Below are 17,047 nucleotides of genomic sequence, written 5' to 3'. Positions count from 1 at the left end.
AAAAAAAACACCAAGAGCTCTTTCAGAAGTGTTTATAAAAGGAAACAATTTTGGCAGACGTTTAATCTGATAGCTGCTAAAAATGATAAAACAATACTCAGAAAACAAAAAAGGGAAAAGAGTTCATAATGTACGTGAGGAAGATAGTGTTATGTGGTCAACATAATTCTGTTGACATCTGGTCTTGATTTAGTCCATGAGGTCTTATGACTACTGGATAATGATCCTGAGAGGCACATACAATGGTATTACATGTATGCTGGCTAGAAAAACTGTCTGATCCCAATAAAATATCTGTGAAAAGACACATGGACTCATCTCTTGAAGTAGGAAATAGCACTACATGGGTGTTCTCAGTGGTTTAGCTGGGACAGGAATACTCATCCTACACTCCTCCAACAGTTTAATGCAACATTAGAGAACCACCAGAAGAATCAGAGCTGCAGCTTTCAAGGGGAGTGATTTCAGAAACAAAGAACTCCCATAGGAGTAATAAGGGGAAGCAGACAGACTGATGAAGACAGTGCCAAATAAGCAAAAGAAGCCACATCCTTAACCCTTCCCCAGGACAGGGATGCAGCATTGACTGCACATCTCTTCCTGGGGGCTTCCAACCCTGCAGGAAGCTTCACTGGGAGCAAACTGGCTGAGCCCAGCAGCTTTGCACGAGAACCTGCATTTAAGTGGAAGCTTTATCTTCATTATTATTGGCATCAATTGTTTCTTGTCTCTAGAAAGGTGTCAAAAGAAAGATGTATTTGACTTTTGTCTCCTGTTATTTTACAATCTAATGCTATGGGTGTGATTTCTTAATGAGGAACAGGAAGAAAACTGATATGACTAAGTTCACCTCAACCTTTCAGAGGTGCCAGAGCAAACACTCAGCCCCTGCCCACTCAGTTGAAGTCGTGGTGAATGAAGTCCACTCAGAGGCAGTAGCAAAATCCACAGGGGCTCACTGAAAAGAGATAATGCTCAAGGCAAAGGTCACTGTCAACACTGGAAAATTTCTTTTTGTTGGGGGGGGAAAAGAAAAAAAAAAAAAAAAAGACTACAGCTGGCCTTAAAACCTCACAGCTCTGCTGCAACATGCCATTGCTCGTGGTGAGGGGACACTGACCTCCCCCAGCTCTGAGACTACACAGGTCTGTGGTCCATTGGGAGCTCAGCACCATGACACGGCTGTAACATGCTGCCATTAAACATGTAGCTCTGCTGCAGACGCTGTATGGCCCATGCTGGGCACACCACAGTCCCTAAGGGTTGGGAAAACCCGCTGGCACTATCAGAAGCCCTAATCCTGCCTGGATTTTCTGTGCTTAGAGCAGCCAGTTCTTGGAATTGGGCTTGTGCAACCATCCTTTTGAAAAGAGCCTTCTCCTAACCCAAGGATTACAACAGCCCTTGTGACAGTCCTGGGGAACACAGTCACATGCAGCAGTAGAACTGCAGGGGTGCCACAGTGATGCCACTTGCCCTGCTGCTCACACAGAGCTGCTCACTTGGAAAGATCCTGGCACAGTGTTCTGAAGTGAGGCATTGGTGTCACTATCCCTGGAGGCATTCAAGAATCATGGAGATGCAGCACAGAGGGACACGGATTAGCAGGCATGGATTGGTGGTTGGATGAGTGGACTTGAGGATCTTAGAGGTCTTTTCCACTCTTAATGATTCTATGATTAATATTGCCTTGGCACCAAGCCATGGATGCCCAGGATTTGATTCATGATTTCACAGCATTTCCACAATTTCCTTTTCTGCTTTTCACTGCCAAAAGCATTCTGAATCATACAACCTCCTGGCCCAATGCCTCTGCTAGCAGAAATTCCTGGAGCATTAGCAGTCAAAGAGTGGCTGTAAGTGAGGAGCATGTAAATGTCACACACGAGAACAAAACCAAAGCATGAACATGAAAAATAGTTTATGCAGTTGCAAGACACTGAAACAGGAGCACACAATATTCTGGGGTAAAATGCTTTTACCTTGATAAATAAGACTGGCTCAGTTCAATTATTCCTAGAAGCATTAAAAGGGCACTAGATAAGGCATGTACTAAGCAGCAAGACCTAGAAGAAAACGTTGCCTTTCCTATGCTTTGCTTTCTTCTTTTTGTAATGCTCTAATGTAATAGAAAGAATAGCAATAATAGCAGAGTGGCACAATCCTACAGCAAAGGAGAACAAACCCAAATGCAGCAGCCATGGGTGCAGAAACAAAGGAAGAAAAACCACTTACCTTTGGAAGGTCTCAGGTAGGCAGGGATCTCCAGCAAGATACCCTGACCTCCATTGCCAACCCTTAAATGAGGTCTGGGAAGGGGTGGATCCTGGCTCCAGCCCTTCAGGTCACTCAGGTTCATTGCACACACCTGGGTTGGCCCTGCCTTCCCACCAGGTGCTCAATCACTGCTTCATGCTGTGACTTAGCATTTCTGCTACACTCTTGCACAACTACGAGGCTTCATTTGCTATTTTTTGCTATTCTGCTTCATCAGACTGCATGAGCCAAGACCCTCGAGGTAAAGACAGCTGTCGGTGGAAAATAAGAACTGCACATGAAAGGACTGCACTGGGCATAAGTTGTGCTACCCGATGGCATCAATGAGAGGAACAGCAGTGCTCTGCTAGCACTCCACTCCAAGTAGATGCCAGCCCTTTAAATTAGAGGCAAAGACTACTGAGAAAAGACAAAAAATGCCTGAGGTACCTTGCCTCCAAAGGAACATCAGTGTTGCCCAGCTCACTGTCAAATGTGCTCAAAACACTTGGAGCTCCGGAACTGCTGAATTTAGTCCTTCCATTTTGTCACCGAACCATCAAAAATCACTCAACTTGCTCTGCTTCTGTCTAGCAGTGATTTCATACAGATGTTTCATCATCAGTACTACAAAAAAGAGTCAAACTTCTTACGAAAGACACCACAAATTCCTACAGCTACTCATGTGCCCGAGACTTTCTTGTCCCTCACAAGGCATCTTGATCTTTTGTTCCTGGAAACCCAACTGGTTCTTCTCATTTCCTTTTTCTTTCTAGATGTTTATAAACAGTTCAATCAAATGTTCCCCTATTCTTCTGAGAAGTTCATCTGACCCACGTAGCTCCCAGTTTCCTCCTTTTGGGATTCTAAGAGTGCCTTCCCAGGAAATAGGAACTGAATTGGGAAGGGTGCCTGCAGGGTCTGCCAGGCCTTGGAGAAGAGCCCCCACATATGTGCAATGCTCCCAATGGGCCGGGAGCTGCAGTTTATGGTGAGGATGCTCTTTGCCTCATCCCACGGGCTGGAGTACAGCAGTCTCATAGTATGGGGACGCTGATGGGTAGTGGCTTCAAGATCTGGTACAGGGGTGATACTGCAGGACTGAGCCTCAACCATGGCCAATATGCGTTAGCCAAGGTTTAGCCATCAGTTCTGGCTGGAATAATTTTGCTGTCAGTACCAGTGGGAAGCATTTCTTTGGAAAATGACTGGGGTGACAAAGAAACCAGAAGCCAGGAAGATTTCCTGTAGGAGTGCAAGCAGGGGATCTCATAGCACATACTTGAAACCACCAACCCTGCATGCACTTGGGTTTCAATATGCAAGGCAGGCGGACAAGATTAAGGCGATTAAAACCGCGGAAGATAGTCTGTGCATCATTGTTCATGATGATACTGAATGAGCTGTCCTCTTTCCTGTTTCGGACACAATGCCAGATACATTACTTGAAATGCAGCTTTCGATCCTCAGTGCCGCCTGTGTTATTAACCCAGGCTAAGCAACACTTGCACTGGGGGAGTACAGAAATGACAAAGCAATTTCAGAAATACATATGCACAACCTCCACCCACATTTTCAGGGTACATTCTTTTAGAAACAAAACCAGTGCAATATCCAAAGTCGGGAAGGCAGATGAGTGAGACAATGTGTCTGGATCAAAGACACGTAACAGAATGTGAGCATGATGGGGTCATGCTGGTTTGGAATATCTTAGCATCTTCAGTATTTTTGTAGAAACCAAGTGGCAATGGTGAAACAGTTTCCTTCCTTGGAGGGCCAGGAGGCGAGAGCAGGCTGCTGCACCTAGCAGAGCTACTCTGGTACATGGCAGTGCCAGCTCTTCCAGGAAGGCAGATGCGGTGTAAAGATTACTCTCTCTTTCAGTGTTTCCCCACTGAAACTCTGCCAGGCTCGCTGGCAGGTTATACCAGATCTGTGCCGATCGCCTCTGCAGCCACTTGCTGGTGGCTCTCGCTACAGGTAGGAGCACAGGCTTTGGGCAAGCCTGCCTCACAGTGCTCCTCCCCTGCTTCTGCCATGGGGACTGTGAGTGATGGGCACCTGCCCTGAGCCGTGCCCACAGCAGGCACCTCAGGGCACAAGGAGGTGCAGACGTCTGCAGCCCAGACAGACCCTCAGCATGTCTTGCCATTCCTGTGGGACCAGTAGAGCCTGGTCCCAGCTTCCCGGCCAGCACGGCCAGGTGCTGCAGGTGGCTGAAAATAGTGTCATGGGGAAGGACCCCGAGGTAGATTTTTTCCCCACTGGAGAGCTACTCTGAAGACACACTGAGATTAGTAAACCTCGTCACTAAGCCTTTTATGGATGGACACCGTGGCTGGAAACATGAAGCCTGTTTCCTGGAAACCTTTCATGGAAGCAGGTAGATGAGATAGGATGTTGCAGACCTGCAGGAGCAAACAACCTCCCTCTCCGTGTCCCCGCAGCCTCAGTGGGCCTCTGCAGCACCACAGAGTGTTGCCTTGCTCCTCTTCAGGTCTTGGCTAAGCCTCAGCTCAGTGCTGGGAGCAATGCCATCTAGGTCAGAGGGAACTTCTCAGAGGCAGCATCACTTCCCCTCAGCATGGCATCAGTCATATCAGGGACAGGGAAAAAGGGTTAGGGTTGTTCCTGGATCTCTTGGTGAGCTGGGGTTCAGCGTGGGGCTTGAGCATTGCCCAGATGAGCAGCTGCTGGCAGAAGTGGGACAGGAATTCCCATGCACCCAAGAAGGAACAGAAAATTTTAAAGTTGAGCATTTTTTTAGTAAGTTTTCATGACTTCTGGCTTGCTCTTGAGACAAATACCAGTGTATTCCTGACTCAATCTACCAGCTTTTGCCAACTGACTTTATTTCTCAGGAATAAATGTACTGAGGAGCTGTGTGTCCTCATAGCAGTTTTCTCACCCAAGTGCTGCACTTCACCATTTGTTCAATTCATGTTTATAAAAAATATCCTTGCTTAAATGGAAAAAAAAAAAACAAAAACATATGAAAAACTTTATTCTTGCTTTCTCTGCATGCAGAGTACATGTTCGTCAGGACATGTACCTTGTGACAAGTTAAGAGAGAACATTTTGGGGAAGGGAAACTTCTGACAACTCATACCTGACAGATGAATGTACTATAACACTCCCAATGGGCCTGATCCTCACTGGGAGAAGGTAGCACCTGACTCCAGTCACGATATGCTGATTTACAACAAAAAAAAAACATCTGTCTGAGAGAGTAGACAGCCTCCAAAGAGGCTTTGTATCTTGTCACCCAAAACATGCGCAGGAGATGGCCCTTGCTGCAGTCAACTGACATGTATCAACTCCACACATCACATGTGAGTGTTGCAAGAAGACTAAGCCAAGGGGGAGTGTTGGGAGGAGAGGCAGCAGAGGAACATGTAATACAGGCCCTTGGACAGATAGGAAAAACTGGATTTGCATTTCAAGTTTTCAGCATCCCAAAAGGCAGTGATCTTATATTTGTAGGGGCAGGGTGCAGGTTTCAATGAGTGCAACAAGGGATGCTCCATGAGCAGTTCTCCATTTTCTCCCTCATAAGTTTCATGCAGCATCCCATGGCCTTAAAGATAGAAGACAAAGGTGAAGAGAAATGGAAAGCACATATTTTGTCTCCAATTCTTCGTGATTTCCATTTGTCCCATATTCCCTCCTATTAATTACTTCTTTACAGAAAAGAGATTTCAGCAGCATCATACTCTACAAACTAGGCAGGCAGCCAGCGCTCTGTAAACCCCAACCTGAGGCTGAATAGAAAGATGAGAGCTTTTACTGTCAAAAGGCTGCTCAGAGAGATCAGTGTCCATCCAACTCTTAGCTACCATTGGAAACATCACATGTCAAGAATCCACAGCTGAAACTATGAAAGACATAAACACATCTACATTCAAAGGCCCTTACTCAAAACTGAACTGGGATGCAACAAACCAGCCCCCACATTCACAAAAAAAAAAAAAAAAAAAAAAAAAAAGAAATAAAGAAAAGACAGAAAGAAAGAAAGAAGGAAGGGGAAATTCAGATTAGTCACAAAGAAGTTCCCCCGCCTGCCTCTGCGCACACATAAAACCCTCTCCTGAAGGCAGCGTGTTCATTTCATTTCTACTCCTGGGACAGGAGTACCTATCTCATCTGCTTTGTGCTCCACAGGTCCTCCTGTGCTCCTCATCCCTGCCCTGCTGGCAGAGATGGAAGAACAGCCAGATACGGAATTGAGAAAGCACAACGATCAGAAGGACTGCGAAAAGGAGCCTGCTGGCATGATGAGTGATGATGAGTGGAAGGGCTGGCAAAAAGGACAGGCTAAGAGGAACACGCTGTACCTCGTGTCCGCAGTCACTCAGTGGATATTACTGCTTGCCTGCTTGATTTACCTTGGTACAGATTCTCTGCAACTCTGGACGGTAAGAGCTCATGTTCAACCCGTTGTCTTCTGGCCTGTAGAACTTAGTATGGGATTTTGTAAGCAAAGACAAAGGTTTATTCCTATTCTAGCCGTAAGGTTCTGATGCATTTCTAATAATTCTCACGCCTTTCTTATACCTCTTGTCCTCAAAATAGTGCCCAGTGTCACCAAGTGCAGGGCTGGGGGACAGGCTGTCAAGAAGTGGGATGGTTCCAGAAATGCACTGTGCAGCAGCACCCATGGAAGAGGTCTGTCCCCCCACAACTCCGGCCCCACCACCTCAGCAGCTGCTAGTGGAGCTGACTTGCAGTGACTTGTGTATGCTCTTTTAATTGAGATTGTCTGAGTGGATAGTTACTTTTATTAAGTGCAAAATGAACAACCAGAAACCAGGTAGCTTATAAACTTCTCCCGAATTTTAAAATATATTATATGTGCAGGTAGATATGTCAGAATGCAACCTAGCTTGTGACAGCTCTAGCAAAAGCCTGGAAACCCTACAGCGCTCCCAGGCATGTATTTGCAGAGGACGGTACAAGCCTGCGTTACACGAGAGAAAGATGCTGAATATGAGACCAGAGGGTTTCATTTACATATTGCAGACAATATGCCAAACTGAGATGCTTGAAATTTGTAAACCTTTAGTAAACCTGCAGCAAGTACATTTTCCCCTTTCACATGTTTGCAGACTGGTGGATTATCAACAAGATTTCACTGCTATTTCAATGCTGCTTAAGCACTAGCTACCCCTCCCACATCTTCTCCAAGAGCAGTGATTACTTTGAAGTGTGTTGTGCTTCATATTACCAGAGTTCATTCTGTCCTCTCACTTAGACATGACAGAGAAGCAGGCCAGGCATATGACACTGCAAGGGAGAGATGGCCTGATGCTGTGCAATGAAAATGCTCATGGTCTACGCAAATTTCACTGTCCTGTACCTCACAGCAGTTGTTAAATTTTACAGTGATGTCACTGATAACACTAAGAAATTTCATTCAGTTCGGTCTTCTACTATGTTGTTTGCTTGTTTGTTTGTTTGTTTGTTGAGAGAAGTTGCATTTAAAGCCAATGGAGATGGGTAAGCTGTGGCACCCTGCTTGAATAAGGGTAGTGATAAGGGCAGTGGGGTTCAGGCGCAGGTTGCACAGAAAAGAGGGGGATGCTCCATCCCTGGAAATATTAAAGGTCAGGCTGGATGGGGCTCTGAGCACCTGATGGAGCTGCATGTGTTCCTGTTCAGTGCAGGGGAGTGGAGCTAGATGACCTTTAAAGATCCCTTCCAACTCAAACAATTCTATGAGTCTATGAAACACAGAAACCTCTCTAAGGTCCCACTCTGGTTGCAAGCCCTCAACGCTCAGCAATTCTCTGCTCTGTAAGAATGTAAACTCAGGTCTTCTGCCACCAGAGAAAGACGGCAGTGCTGCCTGTCAGCCTGACAAATCCTAGACAGAAGCTGATGAGGAGAGGAAATGCAGGTCTGGAGTTTCCCTCCTCAATAGAAATGACTGAAACAGGGCGCTCAAGGAGCAGCAACCGCTGCAGATGAAAAGCCAAGGCCCTAGGAGTCACTAGGAAGGACTCCTCCAGCTTTAAACACTTGTTAAGTGCAGGCTCAGAACCGGTTCCCACTATTTTAAGCACCAAGTGTTCTGTTTGACAGGGTATGCTGTGTGGGAGAGGTCTCATGGACTATACCCCAGGGGGCTTTCATCACATGAGAATTACAGGGCGTTGTAGGATAACCATGGACTCACCTTAAGAAAGCAGAGAGATCAGTGCTAATCAGACCTGACTCTGGGGGCAGTTTAGGGAGACGGACTTGGGAGTGAGGGCATAGCACCACCTGGGTGGCAGGCTCAGAGAGCTGGGGCCTGGAAGTGACCAAGAGACTGCTCCTGCTCTTAGGAAGCTCCATAACAGGACAGTGCCACGCTAATTGTAATAGTCAGACAGTAGCTGTGCTTTTTCACAGGAAGACCATGTCTGATTACTTTCCATTGTCCTCACAAATCCCTAAATCCCACTGAACTACTCAGCGAAAACACAGTATAAACAATGTTATGAAACATGTTCAAGAATGAGGGAATCTGCACCACAGGACATGCTTAACAAAAATGTACAGCAAGCTGGTTTGTATCACCATGTGGCTAGGAAAGCAAGCCTCAGCTGTGACCTCCAAATGAGCAACTATTAACAATAGCAACTTGTGTATCTGCAATGCTTGTGACTTCCCATCTCTGCTGAAATTACCTTCTTCTGCTGAGCCAGCTGGGAAAGACCAAGGGCAGGCTGCTTGCAGGTATAGTCAGAGGGTGTGAAACCCCCTAGTGATGAATGCAGGCAAAATAAATGGCAGTGGCAGCTCAACAGCTCCTAGTGACCTATTGCAAGATGGTTTTGCTTGAACAGAGCAGGAAAAGGTGCAGGGAAAGTAATTTTACAGAAGTTTAATGTAGATGAGAAAGATATAGTCATAATCCTGGCATACAACTCACTTTCAGTGCACAGTCACCTAAAATTTATTAGATTAGTTGATAATGAAGTCCTTCAAGACTCCACCAAAGATGTGCCAAACATGTAAAGAGCCTTAGTGACAGTGGGGCTGATTTTTTAGAATTGCCAGAAGCTCGTCCCAAACACATGTTTTAACAGATCCTATCCACTGACAGCCAGACTGGACAGCTTGCAGTGAATGTTGCACGACCTCAGAAGCTCAGCAGTTCTGCACTTAGCTATTTTGTTGGGAAACTACCTGGAAATTTCAGCTGCTTGAGTCAAAGGGTGAGATGCTTGTACATTTGGGCACCTAGAAACATAATAAGTGTAGCCTCTACCCACTACAGTGATGGATAGGATCAGTAATGTTTCACTGGCACCAGATAGCGATGACACAATAGAAGCTTGTCTTTGGTAGTTGAATCCAGCCTCGCAAGCACTACATCAGCTGTAACAGCACTAGAGGGTGCCAGAGCAGACCTTTCCCACTGCCAGCTCCCTCTTCACACTTTAGCACATACAGCACAGCAGGCTGCCACTCCAAACACCTCCCCTGCCCTCTTGCCTCTGCCAGGGCGCAGCACTGAATCCACGGGTCAGCGTGCCTGTCTGTGCTCACCCCCGAGTCTGCTACTTCCAGCACTATTTACGTGCTCACAGTGAGGAGACTGCTGTTGTTTCTGTAACAGATGGGTTTAAAAATATAAAAGATAGCTGGTCAGATGTGTGTTGACACATCTTTAAAAACCCATAGCATAGGCGGAGAAGAAAACACAGCAGCCAGCTTAATCTGTCACTCTTAAATCAGGCAAGATATTGAAGAATTGTGGTTGTGAAGACACTACAGATTTGGGCCTCCTGTGGTTAAGATGAGAGATGTGTTAGAGATGTTAAGTTCAGATTTAAAAAAAAATATAATGCAGCAGTTTGGTGCTTTGCATATCTGATCATTAAAATACCCACTTCTCTATTTGCATTCACTTTTTCTGTTATACTTGTAAAATGCAAACCAATTTTAAACATGCCTTAATGCACTTCAAAGGGAGCCACTGGGAGCATCGCATCCTGTGACAGCCTGACCCAGAGTGCAGAAAATGCACCGAGAGCACTTGTTCTGAGCCTACAAAGCCAGAGCCACCTTTTGGTGCCCTGCAGCACGAGGGTGACAGATGGGGCACATCCAGCCCTGTGGGCAGGCATCCCCAGCTGCCAATTGCACTCAAAGCAGACATGCAGAGAGGTTCTGCACCCCAAGATCCTTCCTTGCTGCTTGGTCTGCCTTGGTCACGCTCACCAGGATGTTTTTCCAGGCAGGACCATATGTCCCCGGTGTGCTCAGCTGCTGGATGAAGGTTGGACTGGCTGGGAAGTACTCTAAAGTTTTACTTCATAATAATGCCAGTATGAGCAAGCAAGCTGCATATTTGACCAGCAGCAGTCCTCTTCCCAGCAGAGAAATGAAAGCAAAACTGGCAGAAGCAATGGGACCCAGGGGCATTAACATAGAATTTTTTCTCTTCTTATTTTTTCAGCCTCACAGCGACAAAGCCAAGTGGACCTTCACCCGGTACACAGGTGGGTGGGCAGCCAGGCAGGGGTCTCCTGGTGCTCTGGGGCATTTGTCCCACTTCCCAAATGGATCCCCATGTGCCTGGGGGCTCTGGTAGCCCAGGTGCCTGGCGTTGTGGCACTGGTGGAGGACAAGGCCAGGAGAGAAGTGGAAAGAGGAATAGTGCCAGCATGTAAAAAAACAATCAACGAGGTTTTCCTCTATGGCAAGAAACACGGGAAATTGGAGCAGCTTTCTGCTGGCCATACTTACATACTAAAACAAGCATTCATTCCATTAAAGAACAAAACAACAGAACAAAAAGACTGGAAGGAGCAGTCCTTGAGAGTAGCCCCTGCAGAGAAGGACTGGGGGTCCTGATGGATGAAAAGCTTAACGTGAGCCAGCAGTGTGCTCTTGCAGTTCAGAAAGCAAATGGTATAATGGGCTCCATCAGAAGAGGGGTGGCCTGCAGGGACAGGGAGGTGATTGTCTCTCTCTACTCTGCTCTTGTGATGCCCCATTTGGAGTACTCTGACCAGGTCTGGAGCCCCAGTACAACCTGTTGGAGCGGGTCCAGAGGAGGCCACAAAGATGATCAGGGGACTGGAGCACCTCCCCTACATAGAGGTGCTGAGGGAGCTGGGCTTGTTCAGCCTGGAGAAAAGAAGGCTGCAGAGTGACCTCATTGCAGCCTTTCAGTACCTAAAGGGAGCCTACAGACAGGAGGGGAGTCAACTCTTTGAAAGGGTTGATAACATGCTGGACAAGGGGAAATGGTTTTAAGTTGAGGGAGGGGAGATTGAGGTTGGATGTCAGGGGAAATTCTTTACAGAGAGAGTGGTGAGGTGCTGGAACAGCTGCCCAGAGAGGTTGTGGATGCCCGGTCCCTGGAGGTGTTCAAGGCCAGGTTGGATGGGGCCCTGGGCAGCCTGGTCTAGTATTAAATGGGGAGGCTGGTGGTCCTGCATGTGGCAGGGGGGTTGGAGATTCATATCTTTGAGGTCTCTTCCAACCCAGGCCATTCTGTGATTCTGTGAAAACATGTGCTTTTTGAGAATTTAGAGCACACACAGTACCCTCTTGGGGTATTTCTGAAACAAGTAAATGATTTCCTGATTTATGAAAAATGCAAATGATTTCCTGGGGAAGAGTGAGCATACACATGGTGGCAGAAGCAGCAGCGCTCAGCACACCGTGTATGTTGCATGCTTTGCCCCGTGCCACACGTCAGCAACAGGAGCAACTACTCAAATTTTCAAATCACAATTAAAACGTTGTTTGCGCATTTGGTGAATATTACAATGGTGGTAGACAGTCTAACCTACCAGGAAGCCATGTTTCCAGAGAAAAAGCTTGGGAAGTCTGCTCGCTGCAGAGCGGGGCTGCGTTGTGCAGACAGAGACCTGATGACAATGATTTCTCATCAGCCTCCCCAGTGTGGTGCACAACACAGCAGGAGAACATTTCCAGCATAGCCCTGGGAACTGATACTGATTGTTCCCAGAGAAAACCTTTCATGATAAAGTTTTAATTTCTCTGGATTCTGCTCCGTGTTCATTTATTCCTTCTGTTTCTGTCTACACTGCTTTCTTCAAAAGGATCCAAGCACAAAGGCAGGGATTTTTGTTACCCACATCTCCAGAGGGAGCTCTTTTTTCCTTCCTTCCAGCTTGGATAACTTTTCCCTCCTCTTGTATGATGCTTTTATTTTCTGTTTTTCTGAGGAATCCACACTTCCTAAACTCATAGGAATGCTTTACTTCCATGTCTTAATTAATAGAGTAAATAAATAGTATATAAACAGAAACCTGGGGAAATTATTCATACAAACTGGCGCTGCAGTCCGAAAGGTGCAGCATGCTCAGGAATGGGAACCTGAAAACTTTCACTGCGCATCATGTACGTCTAGCACAGACGATAATCTAGCTCCAGTCTGCACCATTCCCTAGTTCAGTCTCTTCCTTTCCTATGTTTTTTCCACCCTATCTGCAGGTAGTCTGTACAAAACTGCCTTCTATCAAGAAGATATTTGTCTTAATGGGATCATCTTCTCTCTCTTCTGTTCCAGGCCAAAGCATCGCAGGAGTGGCCATGAATCTCAGTGCTGAATTTACCTCCATTCCTGTCATAAACGGCTCCATCGTGATCCCCTGCGATGGCTTCTACGTGGTATCCCTGAAGGGTGATTTTTCTCCTGATCTGGAGAAGGGCTCACTGAAGCTGATGATGCAGAATACAGAAAACAAGAATGTCGCAACCCTCTGGGAGCGAGATGTCCAGAACAGCAGCAGTAAGGTAGATCTCATCACGATACTCTACTTGTTTGCTGAAAATAACATCATCCTGTCAACCAGTTCGAACGCCACAATCCAGAATTTGACATTTAGCCTTGTTCTACTAAATCCCATTTTTTGCAACTCATAGATGATGACATGAAACATAACACATAAAGTACAGCTTTTCCTACTGATCCATTTGAACGTAGGAGGCTTGTTCCCCAGGCTGTACTTGTACAGGCAGACTCCCTCCTTGGGGCTGTGGAAAGCCTCAGCTGGAGTGCAGATAAATCACAATGCAGACAGGCTTCATATAGCGCATGCATCTCTTTGGAGCTCTACGCAGCTAGGATGGATCCTTCTAACACTCAGCAAAGGGGTGTGTGAAGCCATTTGAGGACAACAGGGATGAAAGCCAAAGAAATGTATCCAAGCTTCATTCGTATTCAGAGAAACCCTGGGTTCTCTAGTCACTTGGCAGTATCTGTATATAATACAAACATGCTGTATATTTGCTAAAATGAAGTGCTAAATCAGGAAGATACGCCAGGAAGATACTGCCTTTGCAGAGAACTGGGTAAAAGCTCTCTGGCAGGTAAAGGCCATAAAGGGAAGGTGGGCTTCCAGAAGAAGCTAATAGGATTACACTGGACTGCAGGAAGGTCCTGCAGCTACCTTGGGATCTGTAGGAGCAGCTATGAGAGAAAAGGCTCGCAGGCCATCCCAGCTGTCTGCAGAATATTGATCCTGAGCCATGTGTCAGGTAGGATGTTTACATCTTGACGCCAGGTCTCAGAGGTGTTAATCTGAAGGAGAATCTCCCTCAAAAACACACACAGAGAATGGCTCAACCCAAAAGTGATCCAGGCACATGAAATTTGGGAAGAAGCATGAAGGCCCTTCACTTGGTAACTTCTCTCTGATGGACCAAGTGGAACCTGAAGATCTGCACATCTCCTCAGGGAGGACCGGATAGGTCTGAAGAGTCTTGCTATGAGGCATGCACCACAAAAAGGTTCACAACCCAACTTCCATGACACATCTGTGCACCCATACGTACCCTGCCTGGCTTCTGCCAGAATCCAGAGACAGTCTGTTCCTGGCCACTGTGGGCCAGGAGCCCATGTTACAGACAGCAGCTACTGAGGACAACATTGTCTGTACCCTGAGCACAGCAGGCAGCTGTGGCATTTCTGGTTAAACTAGGGCAGATTTTAAGGACAAGTTGACCATCTGGCTTCCAGTGAACCCCAACAACATTTCAGCATCTCCTTGCTGACTGTACGCTCCAAAGTCTATTATTAAAGGTATTTATATATTTATACTACAGGCATGAGAATGTTATTTCTTAGAAACATCCAAAGGGAAGGGTTGTAACTTCAAGTTGTCAGCACTAAGCTCCACTTGCAGATTCTCCCCATGCCACAGAGCTTTCCTGCTCTGCTCAGTTCCTCAGCAACCATCTCTGCAGACACAGGTGTCAAAGGCAGCTTTGGAAATCCTCCAGACTTTGGTGAGCTTTTCCATGCACATTACACTGTAGCTGGCACGTTTTACACACACACCTCCTCAGCTCCGTGGAGGAAACTTCCGTGGCTGAAGCAGTGACTCTACTGAATGCTGAGGAGCAGCTTTTTCCATCAGGACTGTGCCTGCAGGGTGCTACACCAGCTAAGAGACTAAGCCTCAATGCTAACAGATCTGTCCCTCAGAAGGGATCAACCTTCCTGTCCAGAGCAGGAAAGGGCATTTCACACTCGGCGCTTTGAAGCTGACCTAGGCTGACCTATATATATATGAACACACACTTGTCTTGAAATAAAGGCTGAAACAATTCAATTCCAGAGCTTAATGACTTGTGAGATTAACTCACCAAGTTTCTATAGTTTCTATATCATCAGCTTCAGTCTTGCGATCCCTGTCTCCACAAAGCTCAAAGTCTCTTGCATAGATGAACGTTAATTTTTTGCTACTGGGTTATTAAGTTTCTGTAGCAGCTTGTGGATGGTGCTTATGTCACATCTTACAGCTCTGACCAGCCAGATTTGTGCACTGAGGTTTTGAGTCACCCCTCAAAACCACCTGTGGTGGGATCTGGAAGTTTCTGGAGAAAATCCATGGCTCTGGAGAGACAGGGCTCTGCTGCCTCAGCTAACAGGGACTTCATGGTCTGTCTCTCATTGGCCGTTTCACAAGAACCCTTACACAGAATACAGTCATCAGCCAGGGATTACTGACAATGCCACGATATTAAAGCGATCTCCACTGCTACTACGTCTTATGTTTGAGCCACACTACTGCATAAACTGCAGAGGTGGCCACTACATACTCCTTCCATTTCTTTCCCACTCCCTGCATGTGTGAAGGAAGGGACAGGGTGATAAAGCTCATGTAAGAGCCATGGTCACCTCTGAGGAGGAGCTGGCCCCCTCAGTGCCCATCAGAACTGCAGAGCTATTGCTTCCTGGCTGAGATGAAACCACTGAGAGCAGAGCGGAACAGAACCGAGACCAAAAGCAATAGAAACATTTAGTCACCTTTCACCTCCCTTCAAAAGTCATCACCTTTTCTACCACAGATGGTTACAACTAATGATGAATAATTAACCTGTGGTTTTTAGAGAGCCAGCATGAGTCACAGTTATTGCCTGTTCACTAGCAAGAGAGAACAAGGAAGATGCAGTGTGTTTGGTAAAGCGCAGCTGTTCCTACTGCTGTAAAGCTGGCACTGCCCGGTGTCAGCAGCAGAAAGCAGAAACTCCATTTGTCAGGGCTAAAACAGAAAACAGGCTGAACGTGATCCCACTGAGGTGCTGAGCAGCAAGACAGCATCCCAGTGCAAACTGCAGCTAACATTTGTGTGCCATGCTGGCACAACATCATGGAGCTCACCCCACTTGTAAGCAGAATGAGGCACTAGAAAGGCTGCAGGCTGAAGCAGGAGGAGGGAGTGAGTCTGGCTGACCTGTTCCAGGGAGATAACTACTGGGCAGAAGGAGCAGGCAAGCACAGGCAAGAGGAGATCAGGAGAGATACAGTGCCAGAAGCAGGTCTGTGGATTGTGTTTGCAACTGTGGGACTGGGGGAAAACTAAAGGAATGCTTCTCCTATGAATCCGCACTCAGCAAAGCAAACCTCTGCAAACACTGAAATACATCCACTGCCTCCTCAAACACCCATTTCCTCATCCTAATACAAAGACTTGCACATTCAGCTTTTAAAATATGACAGCCAGTATCAGTTATTCTAAATGGGAATATTAGTCACCTCTTCAGGAGATAAAGTTGTTCCCAGGGGATTACTAGCTAGAGCAGATCCCAAGCACGAACAAAATCCCACCTGTGGACTTGCACTTTTTACTGTTTCTGTGGTTTCAGGGTTGGTCGCCCACACAACCCTCTGGTGATCGGCAAAGGCACGAGGGTGTGGAGCTGGGCCACTGCCCAAGGCACTTGAATGATCTATTTGTGTTCATTCAGAGAGCAAACAGAACAAAGGCTGAGGCAAGACAAAACATGATGTGGGTAGAACTGTGTTTTCATAATAATTTGATTTACTATTGGCTTTAAGTCAAAATTCATGCCTACTTATTGACAATTCTGAGACCCACTTGGTTTATTTATTAAAAAAAAAAATAAAAAAATCAGTGTTGATTTTTTTATTGATTGATTGATAAAGAAACATTTAACCATTTAACCCTTCACAAGGCGAAAATCAACACTGCAATTTCCAAGTAAATCCCTGAGACACTGCATCACTGCCTTATCTCAAGGAGGTCAAAGGACTCACTATCCTTTGTCTTTTTTAATTTAGTGTTTCTGTTACTGTCCATGTCTGCCTATTTGGATTGCTATCACCAGCACAGAAGGTTAGTGGGACACACACATCTATTGGGGGCATTATTTGGGGTTATGTGCAGCCTTTTGAAACAATCTGCTTTTCTCCCTGTCACTTCTCTTAAGACCCAGAGTACACACCTGCCAACAAGAAACTTCTTCCAGTGTTTCTTGTGCCCCATGCTTGATGGACTAATTTTGGTCTTTTCCA

General features: G+C 46.3%; 1 protein-coding gene across 1 annotated transcript; it reads left to right on the top strand.

Annotated features, from left to right (window-relative positions):
* The first annotated feature begins 6,268 nt into the window (after positions 1-6,268).
* Positions 6,269-14,328, top strand: TNFSF4 (TNF superfamily member 4). The gene is made up of 3 exons (XM_010715710.3): positions 6,269-6,671; positions 10,706-10,748; positions 12,794-14,328. The coding sequence occupies exons 1-3, from the start codon at positions 6,456-6,458 to the stop codon at positions 13,147-13,149; spliced, it is 615 nt and encodes a 204-aa protein (XP_010714012.1). The 5' UTR covers positions 6,269-6,455; the 3' UTR covers positions 13,150-14,328.
* Positions 14,329-17,047: the final 2,719 nt, after the last annotated feature.

Source organism: Meleagris gallopavo, chromosome 10 (assembly GCF_000146605.3).
Source record: "Meleagris gallopavo isolate NT-WF06-2002-E0010 breed Aviagen turkey brand Nicholas breeding stock chromosome 10, Turkey_5.1, whole genome shotgun sequence".
NCBI lineage: Eukaryota > Metazoa > Chordata > Aves > Galliformes > Phasianidae > Meleagris > Meleagris gallopavo.
The sequence above is the reverse complement of the archived record's forward strand: the minus strand, read 5'-3'. Positions and strand labels throughout refer to the sequence as shown.

Bases quoted from the DNA above. Each gene is read 5' to 3' on its own strand.
- TNFSF4 (XM_010715710.3), top strand. From the start codon at position 6,456: ATGGAAGAACAGCCAGATACGGAATTGAGAAAGCACAACGATCAGAAG. The intron at 6,672-10,705 runs GTAAGAGCTCAT...TTATTTTTTCAG, and splicing joins ATTCTCTGCAACTCTGGACG to CCTCACAGCGACAAAGCCAA. The intron at 10,749-12,793 runs GTGGGTGGGCAG...CTTCTGTTCCAG, and splicing joins GACCTTCACCCGGTACACAG to GCCAAAGCATCGCAGGAGTG.